This window comes from Gekko japonicus, unplaced genomic scaffold (genome assembly GCF_001447785.1).
Source record: "Gekko japonicus isolate JY-2015 unplaced genomic scaffold, Gekko_japonicus_V1.1 scaffold3302, whole genome shotgun sequence".
Taxonomy (NCBI): domain Eukaryota; kingdom Metazoa; phylum Chordata; class Lepidosauria; order Squamata; family Gekkonidae; genus Gekko; species Gekko japonicus.
Window position 1 is genome coordinate 90,069 of NW_015173237.1, and position 14,754 is coordinate 104,822.

At 50.0% G+C, this 14,754-nt stretch overlaps 1 protein-coding gene across 1 annotated transcript in view; it reads left to right on the forward strand.

The window, feature by feature from the left end:
* Nucleotides 1–14,754, forward strand: part of HUWE1 (HECT, UBA and WWE domain containing 1, E3 ubiquitin protein ligase) — a 126,549-nt gene that overhangs the window by 58,572 nt on the left and 53,223 nt on the right. The window contains exons 29-36 of the mRNA XM_015422763.1: nucleotides 1,132–1,366; nucleotides 3,482–3,712; nucleotides 4,839–4,961; nucleotides 5,213–5,308; nucleotides 6,177–6,446; nucleotides 10,004–10,156; nucleotides 12,352–12,479; nucleotides 13,598–13,679. Coding sequence (XP_015278249.1) covers nucleotides 1,132–1,366; nucleotides 3,482–3,712; nucleotides 4,839–4,961; nucleotides 5,213–5,308; nucleotides 6,177–6,446; nucleotides 10,004–10,156; nucleotides 12,352–12,479; nucleotides 13,598–13,679 — 1,318 coding nt within the window. The remainder of the gene's footprint in view (nucleotides 1–1,131; nucleotides 1,367–3,481; nucleotides 3,713–4,838; nucleotides 4,962–5,212; nucleotides 5,309–6,176; nucleotides 6,447–10,003; nucleotides 10,157–12,351; nucleotides 12,480–13,597; nucleotides 13,680–14,754) is intronic.

Sequence of the window (14,754 nt, forward strand, 5' to 3'; positions counted from 1 at the left end):
CTGGAACACAGGCGGACCAAGGCAACAGAACTATAGATCATACTCAAGAGTCCAGTCCAGAGATCAAATACCGGTTTAGCAACAGTCGGAGTCCATGGGTTGTTCCGGAAAGCAGAGTCAAGGCCGTATCGAGGTCATTGATCAGCAAGGTTCGGGGCAGGTCCGAAAAGCAGAGCCGACGGTCAGGTGACAGGGGGCAGGCAGCCTCTGGAGTTGTGGCCGCAAAACTCAGGGGAGGGGGTGACGAGTTGCTCCCACAATCCACAGTTCTCCAGGTCTGATTTATATAGGCATTCCTTTAAAAGCCTGATTACAGCCATCTGCCTGGAGGTGCTCTTGCACTTACTCAGAACTGCTGTCATCAAGCAGCTGTCGTCGAGCCACGAGGCGCCGCACTCTGTCTGTGTGCCCTCAGGTCTTGTCGGAGCTTTTCCCTTCTCTGTTCAGTTAACGAGGAGGAGCCTGGTGGGCTACGTTTCCTGCAGCGCTGCTTCATCAACTGCTTCAGAGCTAGGTCAGCTGCTGGCGATGAATCTGGAGCCTCCTGTATCTGATTCACCAGCTGTTCCTGGTTCAGAGCTGTCTGCGTGTGGCTCCTGGACTCTTGAGGAGTCTTCAGCCACACTGGACTCAGGCTGGTCAAGCTGGCCCAAGACACCATGCACGTATCCGTTGTGCTCCTTATCGTCTTTAGTCTTAGAGGCTGAAAATTGGGTGGGGGGTGTTTCTGCATTCAACAGACAAGCAATGGGTTCTAGGGTGGAGAGCTAAGGCTTTAGGGTCCTGCCAGAAAGCTCTGGGTGTTGCCTTTTTCCTTGCTGTTTTCTAATGACTACTTAAAGAGCCAGTGTGGTATAGAGGTTAAGAGTGTCAGACTACTGTCTGGGAGACCCAAGTCCAAATCCCACTCACAGGCTGGTCAAGCTGGCCCAAGACACCAAGCACGTATCCGTTGTGCTCCTTATTGTCTTTAGTCTTAGAGGCTGAAAATTGGGCGGGGTGTGTGTGTCTGCATTCAACAGACAAGAAATGGGTTCTAGGGTGGAGAGCTAAGGCTATTGCCCAGAACGGATTGTTTTAGAGCTTCGCTCGTGTGGTGCTTAATCCATCCTTCTCCCCCCCGCCCCACAGGACTTTCAACTGGGCCCTCTCCATGGGCGGCAGAGTCCCCGTCGCCGAGGGGCTGGAGCATCCGGACTTGCCCGACGGCACCGGAGAGTTTCTGGACGCCTGGCTTATGCTGGTGGAAAAAATGGTGAATCCCACCACCGTGCTGGAGTCGCCCCACTCCTTGCCTGCCAAGCTGCCAGGTGGGCAGAACTACCTGCAGTTCAGTGCTCTGCGTTTCCTTGTGGTGACCCAGAAGGTGAGCGGCCAGGGCTCGTCCCCTTTTCAGCTACGCAAGGCACGGTGCGCAAGGGGAAATGCGTAGGTCAGTGGGGTGCCCCGTGGGCCACGGGTGTTAACGTGGCTAGATCGAGATGACGTGTCCAGGCAGGAATCTGGAGACACGCAAACGACTCACGTTCAGTTCTTCGTAATCCTCGCAACAGACTTTGAACACTTTCTGATGTGCTACGTCAGGGATCCCCAAAGTGGTGCACGGGGGGGGGGGTGTTTCGTCATGGTGCCTGTCGGCGGCTCTCCTGGTTCTCTGCCCAGTGTCTTCAGAAAGTGGGTGGGGCCAGGTCGGCTCCTGCCCCAGTAGGGCTTCTGATTGCCCATCTGAGATTTGATTGGCTGTAAAGATTAAAAATAAACACTTCAGCGATAGCTTGCCAGTACAGCATTGTTTTTTCTCTCTCTCTCTCTTTCTGACTCGTCTTTTCCAGTGCATTTCTCCAGTGGTTCTTCATGGGACATTCCCCGCGTCCGAGTTTGGTTCTAGTTAGAAACTCAGTTTCCTTCATTGTGCCCTTTTTTGTTTAAAGGGGCTGTTTGTCTCTCTGTTTGTGGGGAGATGTTGTCTTCTTTCTAGTACTTTTCCGGGGGGGGGGGTATTTCGGGCTTGAAGATAACTGGACAGCCTCCAAGGGGATAAGCCCCCTCCCCGCCTGGATCAAATGCTTGAAAGAGGAGGAAGTACTAGAAAGAAGACAACATCTCCCCAAAAACAGAGACTGACAACAGCCCCTTTAAACAAAAAAGGGCACAATGAAGGAAACTGAATTTCTAACTAGAACCAAACTCGGACGCGAGGAATGTCCCACGAAGAACCACCGAGAAAGGAAGATTCACGGTAAGTGAAAGAAACCTTCCATTAATAAAAAAAAAATCCCTCTCGTCCCCTGCATTTGGGCTTTTCAGGTGGCCATTTAGTGGCTCTGCCCATCCAGCGGGGTCAGCATTCAAAGTGTGCCCACCGGGTCGAAAAGGTTGAGGGCCCCTGTGCTACATAAATAGCCCTGACCTGGATAGCCCAGGCTAGCCCAATCTCGTCAGATCCCTGAAGCTAAGCAGGGTCGGCCCTGGTTAGCGTTTGGATGAGGGACCAGTAAGTAAGCCCAGGGTCAATGGCAAATCACCTGTGTCAATTTCTTGCCTTGACCTGGGTGGCCCAGGCTTGCCCTATTCTCATCAGATCTTGGAAGCTGAGCAAAGGTTGGTTGTGATCAGTATTTGGGTGGGAGACTGCCAGGGAATGCCAGGGGCGTGTCATAGATGCAGGCGATGGCAAACCACCTCTGTTCACCAGTTTGGTGGAGTGATTAAGTGTGCGGACTCTAATCTGGGAGAACTGGGTTTGATTCCCCACTCCTCCACTTGCACCTGCTGGATGACCTTGGGCAAGCCATAGTTCTGTCACAGCTGTTCTTGAAAAAGGGCAGTTTCTGTCAGAGCTCTCTCAGCCCCACCTACCTCATAAGGTGTCTGTTGTGGGGAGGGGGAGGGGAAGGAGGTTGTAAGCCGCTCGGAGACTCCTTTGGGTAGTGAAGGGCAGGGTATAAATCCAATCTCCTCCTCCTCCTCTTCTTGCCTTGAAAAAATCCTACAGGATTTCCGTAAGCTGTCTGGTAGTTGATGGGAAATAGTTCATCACTAGTGTTTTAGACTCGTAAACAGGTCTTTGTGCAGTCAAAACATTGATCCAAAGCAGCCCTGACCTGGATAGCCCAGGCAAGCCCAATCTAGTCAGATCTCAGAAACTAAGCGAGGCTGACCCTGGCAAGTATTTGGATGGGAGATCTCTAGGGAATACCAGGGCTGGGAGGCAGAGGCTCTCAACCCACTTCTCCGAAGATCCTCCATGCCCCCAGTCGGAGTTGCCAGAGGTCACCATGACTTCCAGGCATGGGCCCACGCACACGCATATACACAAATGCAAAAATACGGGGGTGGGGGAAACAAACACACGGTTATTTGAAGCAGAAGGTAGCATATTGGGGACCTCTTCTAACTCATGCGTCTAAAAGATGCACCCCTTTGCCAGCCTGTCACTCGTACAAATTCATCTTCCAAACTCACTCTCTCTGCTCTGCAGGCGGCCTTCACGTGCATCAAAAACCTGTGGAACCGCAAGCCTCTGAAGGTCTACGGAGGCCGTATGGCGGAGTCCATGTTGGCCATCCTGTGCCACATCCTGCGTGGGGAGCCCGTCATCCGCGAGCGCCTCGGAAAGGAGAAAGAGGGAACTCGCAACGAGGAAGAAGCTGGGCAGGAGGAGGGCGGGGCCCGGAGGGAGCCTCAGGTGAACCAACAGCAGCTGCAGCAGGTAGGCGCTCTGGCCACCGTGTCTCCGAAAGGATATTGCAGAGCTGGGAAAAGTACAGAAGAGAGTCACCAAGATGATTAAGAGGGTCGGAGTACCTTCCCTGTGAAAGGCTGGAAAGTCCGGGATTTTCCAGTTTAGAAAAGAGACGATTTTGGGGGGTGGGGGCAATGGGAGAGGTTTATGTAATTATGCACGGGCTGGAGAGAGTTGGCGAAGAGAACTTTTCCTCCCTCTCCCAAAATACTAGAACTGACCCAGTGAAGCTGATGGGCAGTAGGTTCAGGATGGACAAAAGGAATTAACCCTCTTTACACAGCGAGCAGTGTTCCCTCTAAGCTGAGTTAGTGTGAGCCAGCTCACAGTTTTTTCCGCCACCGGCTCACACATTTTTTGTCTCAGCTCAGGAAGGGATGGCTCAAGAGCAGACTAATTTATACAGGAGCCAAATCACTCGCTCACAACCGTAATGTCAGTAGCTCACAATGTAGAGCTTTTGCTCACAAGACTCCACAGCTTCGGGGGACATTGACAGCAAGCGATTAAAATGCGGAGTTTGCTGCCGGAGGATGTAGCGAAGGCCACAGGAATAAACAGCTTTAACAGGGGATTAGATAGATTCATGGAGGAAAAGTCTATCAATGGCTACTAGCCATGGTGGCTATGAGGAATCTCCACATTCAGAGGCACTAAGCCTCTGAATCCCAGAGCCAGGAGCCAACGTCAAGGGAAGGCCTTGGCCTCTAAGTTATGTTGTTGGCCATTGTGTGAGACAGGATTCTGGACTAGATGGACCACTGGTCTGATCCAGAAGGGCTCTTCTAGTGTTCTTATCAGGGGAAGGCCTCGGCCTCTCTGCCCTGTTGTTGGCCCTCCTGAGGAACTGGTTGGCCTCTGTCTGAGATGGGACACTGGGCTGGTTGGCCACTCTGTGAGGTAGGATGCTTCACAAGTCTGATCCAGCAAGTCTCTTCTGATGTTCTTCTGACTTAATTGCTTTCAGTGCTCCACAGAAGTGGCACTCTGGTCCCAAGGCCCCTCCCATCCAAGGATGAGGCAGACCCCCCCGAGCCGGGGCCTCATCTTGCATTGCTGAACCCTTAACACGCTTATGCCTTTGCCTTTTCAGTTGATGGACATGGGCTTCACTCGGGAGCATGCCATGGAGGCTCTGTTGAACACCAGCACCATGGAACAAGCCACGGAATACCTGCTGACCCACCCTCCCCCGCTCATGGGTGGGGTTGTGAGAGTAAGGCTAAACCTTTACTTCTTAGCAAGAGTGGGTGGTTCCTCCCGCGTCCCGATCTTGGGGAGCTGTTCCCTTGGGGAGGAAAACAAAGTTCCCTGGTGCGATGCACTCGGGTGTCAGGATTTTTCCGAAGCGTGTATCCAACCAGGGGACTCGCCCCGTTTCCACTTGTGGTTTGGGCCAAACTGTCCAGCCTCCCCTTCAGCTAGAGTTTAGGGTCCTTACGGAGTTGTTTCTGGGTTGCGCTGCAGGATCTGAGCATGTCTGAAGAAGACCAGATGATGAGGGCAATTGCCATGTCCCTGGGACAGGACATCCCCATGGATCAGAGAGCGGAATCCCCAGAGGTAATCCATCCAACAACTAATTTATGCGGTAGCCAAATCGCTCGCTCACAACGTTAGTGCCAGTAGCTCACAAAGTAGACTTTTGGCTCACAAGACTCCACAGCTTAGGGGGAGCGTTGCCCCCCCCCCAGCACTCCCCCCCCCATTTATATTCCACCCTCCCTGCAAACGGGCTCAGGGCAGATCACAACAGATGATTTTAAGCCATTTGGTATCACAAAAAACATGGTGATAAATAATTAAAACATTAAAACGAATAGTTTAAAACAGATGGCACCAGTTATCGCACAGTCTCCAATCCTGGTGCTGCTGGACTCGTGAGTGTGTTTAATCCGGGCCGCGTGGGAGTGGTGTCTTCAGCAGGGGAGGCCGACTCTTTTGCTAGGCGCCCACCGCCTCAACCAGAGGCCTGACGGAACAGCTCCATTTTACAGGCCCTGCAGAACGATGAAAGGTCCTGCGGGGGGGGGCTGGTCTGACGCAGGAGCATGTTCCACCAGGCCCGGGCCAGGGCAAAGAAAGCCCCAGTTCTAGTCGAGGCTAAATGGATGTCCCTTGGGCCACTTTATGCAGTTTGTTTGCAGTGACACAGAGGAAGCCCCCCCCCCGGGGGGGGGCTGTGGCCTGAGATTAGAGTGTTGCTAGGTCATAATTGTTTTAATTGTAATTTAATTGTTGTTTTAATGGTATCGTATTGAGATTGTTGTGAACCACCCCGAGCCTGTCCACAGTCAAATAAATAAGTAACAACAAGCCCAAAGGTGATGGGTAGAGGAGCAGATGGCAAAAAACGGCGGCTTTAAGGCCCTTGTGTAGATTCACCTCTCGTGGAGGCCGCCCCACCTTACCAGATGCTTCGGTCCCCTAGGAAGCCGCTTGTCGGAAGGAGGAAGAGGAGCGCAAGGCCCGGGAGAAGCAGGAGGAGGAGGAAGCCAAGTGCCTGGAGAAGTTCCAGGACGCCGAACCGCTGGAGCAAGAGGAGCTGCACAACTTCACCGACACCATGCTGCCCGGCTGCTTCCACCTGCTGGACGAGCTGCCGGACACCGTGTACCGGGTCTGCGACCTCATCATGACGGCCATCAAGCGCAACGGAGCCGACTACAGAGACATGATCCTCAAGCAAGTGGTCAATCAGGTCAGGCCACACCTGCTCTCCCTCAGGAGAAGCGTCCGGGCAGCCCGCTCGGTTCCTGCGCTGGCGTTTGTCCCCTTTTGCCGTTAGCATTGTGAGATAATGTGGCATGTTGTGGTTTCGCTTGGGGAGGAGACGACTGTGAGGCGATAGGATCACCATCTTCAAGTGCTCGAAGGGCCTGTCGTAGAGGGGGTGGTACGGAGTTGTTTCCTGTTGCCCCAGAAGGTCGGACCAGAACCAACGGGTTGAAATTAAATCAGCAGAGTTTTCGGCTAAACATGAGGAAGAACTTCCTGACAGTCAGAGGGGTTCCTCAGTGGGACAGGCTTCCCCAGGCGGTGGCGGGCTCTCCTTCTTTAGGAGGTTTTCAAACAGAGTCTAAGATGGCCATCGGACAGCGATGCTGATCCTATGAACTGAGTGCGACATAGAAAGAAGCTGTATACATGCGCTAAAGAAAATTTGCAAATATGTGATTTCAATATTACACCGTAACAGAAGTACAGCAATCAAAGCTCGATACCTCATATGCATGTGAAAAAAAGGAGGTCCGAAAAACTGAGGTCGGATTTGAGGAGAATTTCGTCAAGGAGGATTTTGTCAACTTCAGTTTTTTTGGACCTCCTTTTTTTCCTTCAAAGTATATGAGGTATCGAGCTTTGATTGTTGTACTTCTGTTACAATATAATATTGAAATCACATATTTGCAGTTTTTCTTTAGTGCGTGTATACAGCTGCTTTCTTTCGCACTGGTTCTGTGAACTTAGGCAGATTATGAGAGGGAGGGCAGGAAGGGTTGCCTCAGTGCTTATTAGTTCTCGTGACCCTTTCTTACACGCCCAAGGAAATGCTGATTGCCACTCTGGGGTCAGGCAGCCATTTTTCTCTAGGCCGTTTTGGCTTGGCATCCTGGAGGGGTTCTTTTGCCATCTTCTGGGCATGGAGCAGGGGTCACTGGGTGTGTGTGGGGGGGAGGGAGGTCTTTCTGGATTCCCTGCATCGTGCAGGGGGTTGGACTAGATGACCCTGGAGGTCCTTTTCCAACTCTATGATTCGGTATTCTGGTGTAGGAGAGACTAGCCTAGCTGTGAGTTGTCAAAAAGCTCCTGTGCTTGTCAGCTACAAACTTAGAATGGAGTTGGCGCGTGGGCTTTGAGGACCCAGGAAGGGAATGAGTTCCGATAACTGGAGCTGTGTACGGTCTGGATGGCAGCCCTCAGGGACTGGTCAGCACTTGCTCCATGTGACTTCCATGAGAGGAAAAGGAAGTGCATAGCTGCACATGAGAGACAACCGTGTCTCTTCTTTGTGTGGCTTTTCTGTGCAGGTACTAGGGCTGCACTGTACAAAACGGTTCATGAATTTACTTGGATAAATGATTGGGACTCGTGGTCTGTACTGCTGTGTGCAGCTTATTGTAAGTGGGATACTGTTATTTAATTTCTGTACCACTCCATGTGTCCTGTTACTATTAGAAAAGACAGAGTACCACAGCTACCCATCTTGATCTGTCTGTCATGTTCCTACTTACGCCATGGGTTAGTTTTCTTTCTGGTAGTTCCAGAAATTCCTAATGCGTTGGTTAAGGAACGTCCCATTTTGTTGACCGTACTGACTCGCTCTGTAATCCGACTTGAGTCCCTGTGAGAAAGGCGGACTATAAATTATGTAAATAAAGTGAAAAGAATAAATTGCGTGCCCAAGGTAGAAGACAGAAGCCACAGTGACCCTCACGAAGGGTGGGGAAGTAGACTCATATCTGTCCATCAGGCAAAGTATTGTGCGGGATTTTCTATCCTGATGGGACAAGAAGACCACATTTGAAATGGCCCTCGGATGATAAGCGTGTGTTCACTAGCACAGTGTTGAGTGGTTGTGCTATCTGAAAAGATTTTTGCACAAACAGAGCGCAAGCAAGGCTGAGGCGCCGGAGGGTTCAGAGCAGTCAAGTGTAGCTCTTCTTGCTGCGCTCGGCATCTCTGAAGAAGAAAGCTTCCTTCTGCCCCACTGGGTGCAGGGTCTAGTGTCCATACGCTCCTTGGTACTTTCACTAGATATTTCCTGATGCTTTTGTCTCCCTGGAGGTCTTGTAATGGATTGGGAGTGTTGATTGGGACAGGCTTAACTTCTGGGTTCTTCTTTTTTTTAACTTTTTAAATTTTTTTTAATTGATTTTCCAAATAAATGTACATCGTCCTTAAATCATAGATACATATTTACGGAGGTCTTCATAGTACACGCAAAATGACTATATTTATGCCACTATTAAATTATACATGCCAAACAAGCTTAGTTCAATATGTTAAACCGAAATTAGATTTATTTCATCCATTTATAGAAACGAGGCCAATAATTTTCATAAATCTCCAAACTTTTCTCTTCAATAATGAAAGTTAATTTTTCCATCTCTGCAATATCCAGTAACTTAAGAATAAATTCTTCTTTAGTTGGAACTTTACTGTCTTTCCATTTTCTAGCAAATACAATTCTAGCTGCTCTTAAGATCTGCCATCTTGATCTGTCTGTCATGTTCCTACATACGCCATGGGTTTGTTTTCTTTCTGGTGGTTCCAGAGATTCCTAATGCGTTGGTTAAGGAATGTCCCATTTTGTTGACCATACTGACTCGCTCTGTAATCCGACTTGAGTCCCTGTGAGAAAGGTGAACTATCAATTATGTAAATCAAGTTAATAAAGTGAAAAGAATAAATTGCGTGCACAAGGTAGAAGACAGAAGCCACAGTGACCCTCACGAAGGGTGGGGAAGTAGACTCATATCTGTCCATCAGGCAAAGTATTGTGCGGGATTTTCTATCCTGATGGGACAAGAAGACCACATTTGAAATGGCCCTCGGATGATAAGCGTGTGTTCACTAGCCACAGTGTTGAGTGGTTGTGCTATCTGGAAAGATTTTTGCACAAACGGAGCACAAGCAAGGCTGAGGCGCCAGAGGGTTCAGAGCAGTCAAGTGTAGCTCTTCTTGCTGCGCTCGGCATCTCTGAAGAAGAAAGCTTCCTTCTGCCCCACTGGGTGCAGGGTCTAGTGTCCATACGCTCCTTGGTACTTTCACTAGATATTTCCTGATGCTTTTGTCTCCCTGGAGGTCTTGTAATGGATTGGGAGTGTTGATTGGGACAGGCTTAACTTCTGGGTTCTTCTTTTTTTTAACTTTTTAAATTTTTTTTAATTGATTTTCCAAATAAATGTACATCGTCCTTAAATCATAGATACATATTTACGGAGGTCTTCATAGTACACGCAAAATAACTATATTTATACCACTGTTAAATTATACATGCCGAACAAGCTTAGTTCAATATGTTAAACCGAAATTAGATTTCTTTCATCCATTTATGGAAACAAGGCCAATAATTTTCATAAATCTCCAAACTTTTCTCTTCAATAATGAAAGTTAATTTTTCCATCTCTGCAATATCCAGTAACTTAAGAATAAATTCTTCTTTAGTTGGAACTTTACTGTCTTTCCATTTTCTAGCAAATACAATTCTAGCTGCTCTTAAGATCTGTGTTCCACTGATGCCCTTTTCTTTGGCAGGTGTGGGAAGCGGCCGACGTGCTCATCAAAGCCGCGTTGCCCCTGACCACCAGCGACACCAAGACCGTCTCCGAGTGGATCAGCCAGATGGCCACCTTGCCCCAGGCCTCCAACCTGGCCACACGCATCCTGCTGCTCACTTTGCTCTTTGAGGTGAGGCGGGAGGCCAACCGTGTCCTCCGCAACAGCTAGTACAGTGATCCATAGCTGGGGAGAAGGGGACGAAGAGGCTGTTGCGCTTGAACCAGTGACTTAAGCGACTGCCCTTGGAAGAGTCAACAACCCAGTCGGTTCAGTCGATTTCCTACCGAGTCCTTATTTTTAACTGTTAGATGCTAGAGCCACCAGGTGACTTCTGTGGCTGCTTCTGTGGGCAGCTTGTTTCCCACTGAAGGTCACGAGGCAGTGATGAATTTTATATCCTCTTCCCTCAAGGAAGACATGGCGCCAGGCTTTTAACTATGGTGGGGCTTTTGGGGGGCTCTGCCCCTGTTCTTAAAGGGACAGTCCCACAAGAATTTATCCTGTGCTTTTTTTCAATCATTTAAAGACATTTTTTAAAGGTGTGCGCTCCTTTAAGCAGGGAGAGGGGTGCTGTAGTTGACTAATTCCGGCGCCGAGCAAGTGGGTTGGAGTAGGTGACCTCTAGGATCCCTTCTGTGTCCAGAAACTGGTCTCCTTTAAGAGAGTGTTTCTGCCCGTTAGCTTCCTTGGCTCTAGAAGTCATCACCCCCACCTGCCGACTTGTGATCAGAATTGTTGCTTAGGCTGGCGGAAGTGATTAACTTGCAGCAGCTGAGAACTGTCATCTAAAGTGGGTTGACACTTGCAGTTTACGAGATCTACCCTGGTCACAGCTTTCTATCAGTTAAATGGCTTTTCTTTCTGCACTGAGAACTTCAGCCCCACCAGGAAAAAATTTGCCCCACAAGCCACAAAATCCTGTTCACGGGCCTGCATGGCATATCCCATTTTTTGTCTTGTAACACTGTGAAGTAAGAGGGAGAAACCAATTCTGCTTAATGTACACAGTTCTGAAAATTTCTGGCTAGTTTTTGCTCAACTTCTGCATTTGGTAGTGGGGGGGGGTACTAAAACCCCGCCGCTGCCCATAAAAATCAGAGTGATTGCTCTTATTTCTGAGATTTCAGCAAGCAAAGCTTGTACACTTGGCAGCTGCGATACATTTGCAGCCAGAAGGGCCAGGGGTGTGTTCTCAGTCTTGTTTTTTTTTAATGAGCTGAGATTCTTAAGAAGTTGAATTTGTTCCCCACACCCTGTAGCTTTTCTGTACTGCGGCGGACTTGTGGCAGGTATTGAGCCCAGACAGTTTAGCTGCTCCTGTGCTTTGAACACTTTAAAAACAGCTTTGGAACTGCTGTGGTTAAGTCAGCCCCCATAGTACTCTGCGTTCTGTAATTAAAACTCTGACAGGACAGCTTTGTACTATAATAAAGCCTTTGTCCTGTGGTAGAGGAGCCGATCCCCCCCCCCCCCCCCCCAGCACCCGCATCAGTCTCTTAAGAGACATTAAAAGGTTCGGTTTAAAAAGGTCTTCAGAGACGGTTCTTGAGTACCTGAAATACAATAAAAGAGAGGGAATAGGAACCCTGATTTGGGCTTCTGGGTTTTGAAAAATGTTGTCCGCTTCAACTCTTAAGAGAGCCAGCTTGATGTAGTGGTTAAATTATGCGTGAAAGGGCAATAAAGCTGGAGTTTTTAAAGTATGATTTTTTAAAAAAATGCCTTGAAGTTTTGTTTACTCGCGATACCATGATAACAACTTTAACTTTGGCCTAAGTGTTTAGTGCAGGGGTCCCCAACGTGGTGCCCGTGGGCACCTGGGTGCCGGCCACTCCCTTTCCTGGTGTCTGCCAGGTGTTTTTAGAAAGTGGGTAGGGCCAGATGAGGATGGATTTTTTTTAAATGCCTTGGAAGTTTTGTTTGCTCACGATACCATGATAACGACTTTAACTTTGGCCTAAGTGTTTAGTGCAGGGGGGTCCCCAACGTGGGTGCCCGCCACTGCCTTTCCTGGTGCCTGCCAGGTGTTTTTAGAAAGTGGGTAGGGCCAGATGAGGCCTTTGCCAAGCAAGGCTTCTAACTGGCCATCGGAGTTTTGTTAGACCGTGCAGATATTTTTGAAATGTCGCTTTTGTGACAGCTGCCACCACAGCACAAAGACGCAGCAGCCATTTTTGTGGCTGGCTCCGCTTCCTTTGGCAGCCGTTTTGCAGCTGTGCCCACAGACTCGGAAAATACCCGGTTTAGTGTGATAAATCAGTTAACCCCTCGATCCCTTCCACTGCTGCCGGGGAACCAACCTCTCTGCTTTCGCCTCCCTGCAGGAGCTGAAACTGCCTTGCGCGCGAGTGGTGGAGTCCAGTAACATTCTCAACATTTTGATCAAGCTTCTGGAAGTGGTGCAGCCCTGCCTGCAGGCCGCCAAGGAGCAGAAGGAAGTGCAAACACCAAAGTAAGCGAGGCGTGCGGCCCAAAAAGGAGGGTCGGGCGGGGGGGCGGCGGGGGGGGGGGGGGAGGTCATTTGGGAAGAACGAGCCAGAGAGCACCTAATGGCAGACTCCAGTTCTGCCCGTGCAGTGAATGAGTGAGAGCGTGTGTCCGTATCTCCTGGTTCAGTCACAGAGAATGCACCGGCTGGGTTGGTGGCACATCCCTTCGCCCGGCTGGAAAGACCGATCTCTTCGCCCGGAGGCAGATCTGTTCGCCCGGCTGGAAAGCAATGAGGCCAGGAGGTCTTTGTGCGCTCTCTCTCTCTCTCTCCGGCCGGGTGTGGTTGTCTCTGCAGCTTCTGCCCCTTGACCTCTCTGTCTCTCTCTCTGTCTCTCTCTCTCTCTGTCTCTGTCTCTCTGTCTCTCTGTCTCTCTGTCTCTGTCTGTCTCTCTGTCTCTGTCTCTGTGGTTGTCTCTGCAGCTTCTGCCCCTTGACTGCCACCACGTCTGTTACTGGCGCCTGATCGACTTGCCTTCTGTTTATCTCTAGAGGGACATTGCAGAGCTGGGGGAAAGGTCCAGAGCAGGGGATGAGGGGGCTGGAGCACCTTCCCTCTGAGGAAAGGCTGAAGAGTCTCTGGGACTTTTCAGTTTGGAAAACATCAGGGGAAGGCCTTATGTCCAGAGGAACCAGTTAGCCCCTTTGTGAGACAAGTTGCTGGACAAGATGGACCACTGGTCTGATCCAGCAGGGGTCTTCTGACGTTCTTATGAAGGCCTCGGCCTCTGTGCCTTGTTGTCGGCCGTCCACAGGATCTGGTCAGCCACTCTGAGAGGCAGGATGCTGGACTAGCTACACCACCGGTCTGATCCAGCCGGCCTCTTCTTATGTTCCTACGAAGGCGTCGGCCTCTTATGCCCTGTTGTTGACGCCTGTCTGAGGCAGGATGCCGGACTGGATGGACCACCGGTCTGATCCAGCAGGGCTCTTCTGATGTTCTTTGAAAGGCCTCAGCCTCTCTGCCCTGTTGTCGGCCCTCCAGAGGAACTGGTCGGCCACTGTGTGAGGCAAGATGCTGGACTAGGTGGACCCTCACTGGTCTGACCCAGCAGGGCTCTTCTGATGTCCTTGTGTTCTTAGGTGGATCACCCCGGTACTGTTGCTGATTGACTTCTATGAAAAGACGGCCATCTCCTCCAAGAGGAGGGCCCAGATGAACAAGGTATGTGCTTCTGGGGTGTGGGGGAGTGCAAAGTGCAGGCTCTCTCACCAAAGCGGCAGGACAAAGATAAATTCCTGGCCACAGGGAAGGGCTGGGGTGGGGGTGGCTGCCGACCTTCAGGAGGAGGGGCCTGGAGATCTTCTGCTTCTACAACTGACCTCCAGACTACAGGCACATCAGTTCCTCTGGAGAGAATGGGCTGCTTTGAAGGGTGGACTCCGTGGCACAGTGCCGTGCTGCTGTCCCTCATTTCTCCAAGCCCCTTCCTCTCTAGGCTCCACCCCCCAAATCTTCAGGTATTTCCCAGCCAAGATCTGGCAACCTTAAGTGTGGGAGACAGAAATTGGTATGGGCAGCACCGTATTTATTTTATTTGTGTGCTTAGAAAATGTTTCTGCCGCCACCTATTTTGGGAGCCTGCCTGAGGCGGCTTTCGAAAGGAAACAAAAACATGAAAAACTCAAAAGCTGTTGATTTAAAAACCCAGTATTGGAAACCCCACTGGAGCATAAAACTGTTGAATCACTAAGCAGCTTGAAATGAAATTTAATGGCTTTCAGGCTGAACTCATGCTATAAAAATGGCCTTACGAGATCGGCCCTGTAATTTAAAGCCTGGGTAAACGGGACCCTTTAGGTCTGTTGCCTAAAAGAGAGGTAGTGTAGGTGCCAGATGAGTCTCAAGGGGAAGCACTTTCCACAGACAAGGTGCTCCTACTGAGAAAAACCCTTTCTCTGGTAGCGGCTTTTCTGTTCAGGAAGGACAAAAGAAAATACGTACGACACGCAGAGAGTTATTAAAATGTGGAAATGTGTAGGTGCCAGATGAGTCTCAAAGGGAAGCACTTTCCACAGACAAGGTGCCCCTACTGAAAAAGCCCTTTCTCTGGTAGCGGCTTTTATCTCCTGTGAAACTGGAGTGGGGCACCGAGACCGGGGCCTTTGAGGCAGATCTCAAAAGCCTCCTTCCCTCCAATCCCCTAGGAGGCATGCATGAACTTTTAAGGTCTCTTTTGCCATTTTCTCCAAAATACTTTGCTTGGAATATTGCTTCGAAACCTGTAAACATATCCACA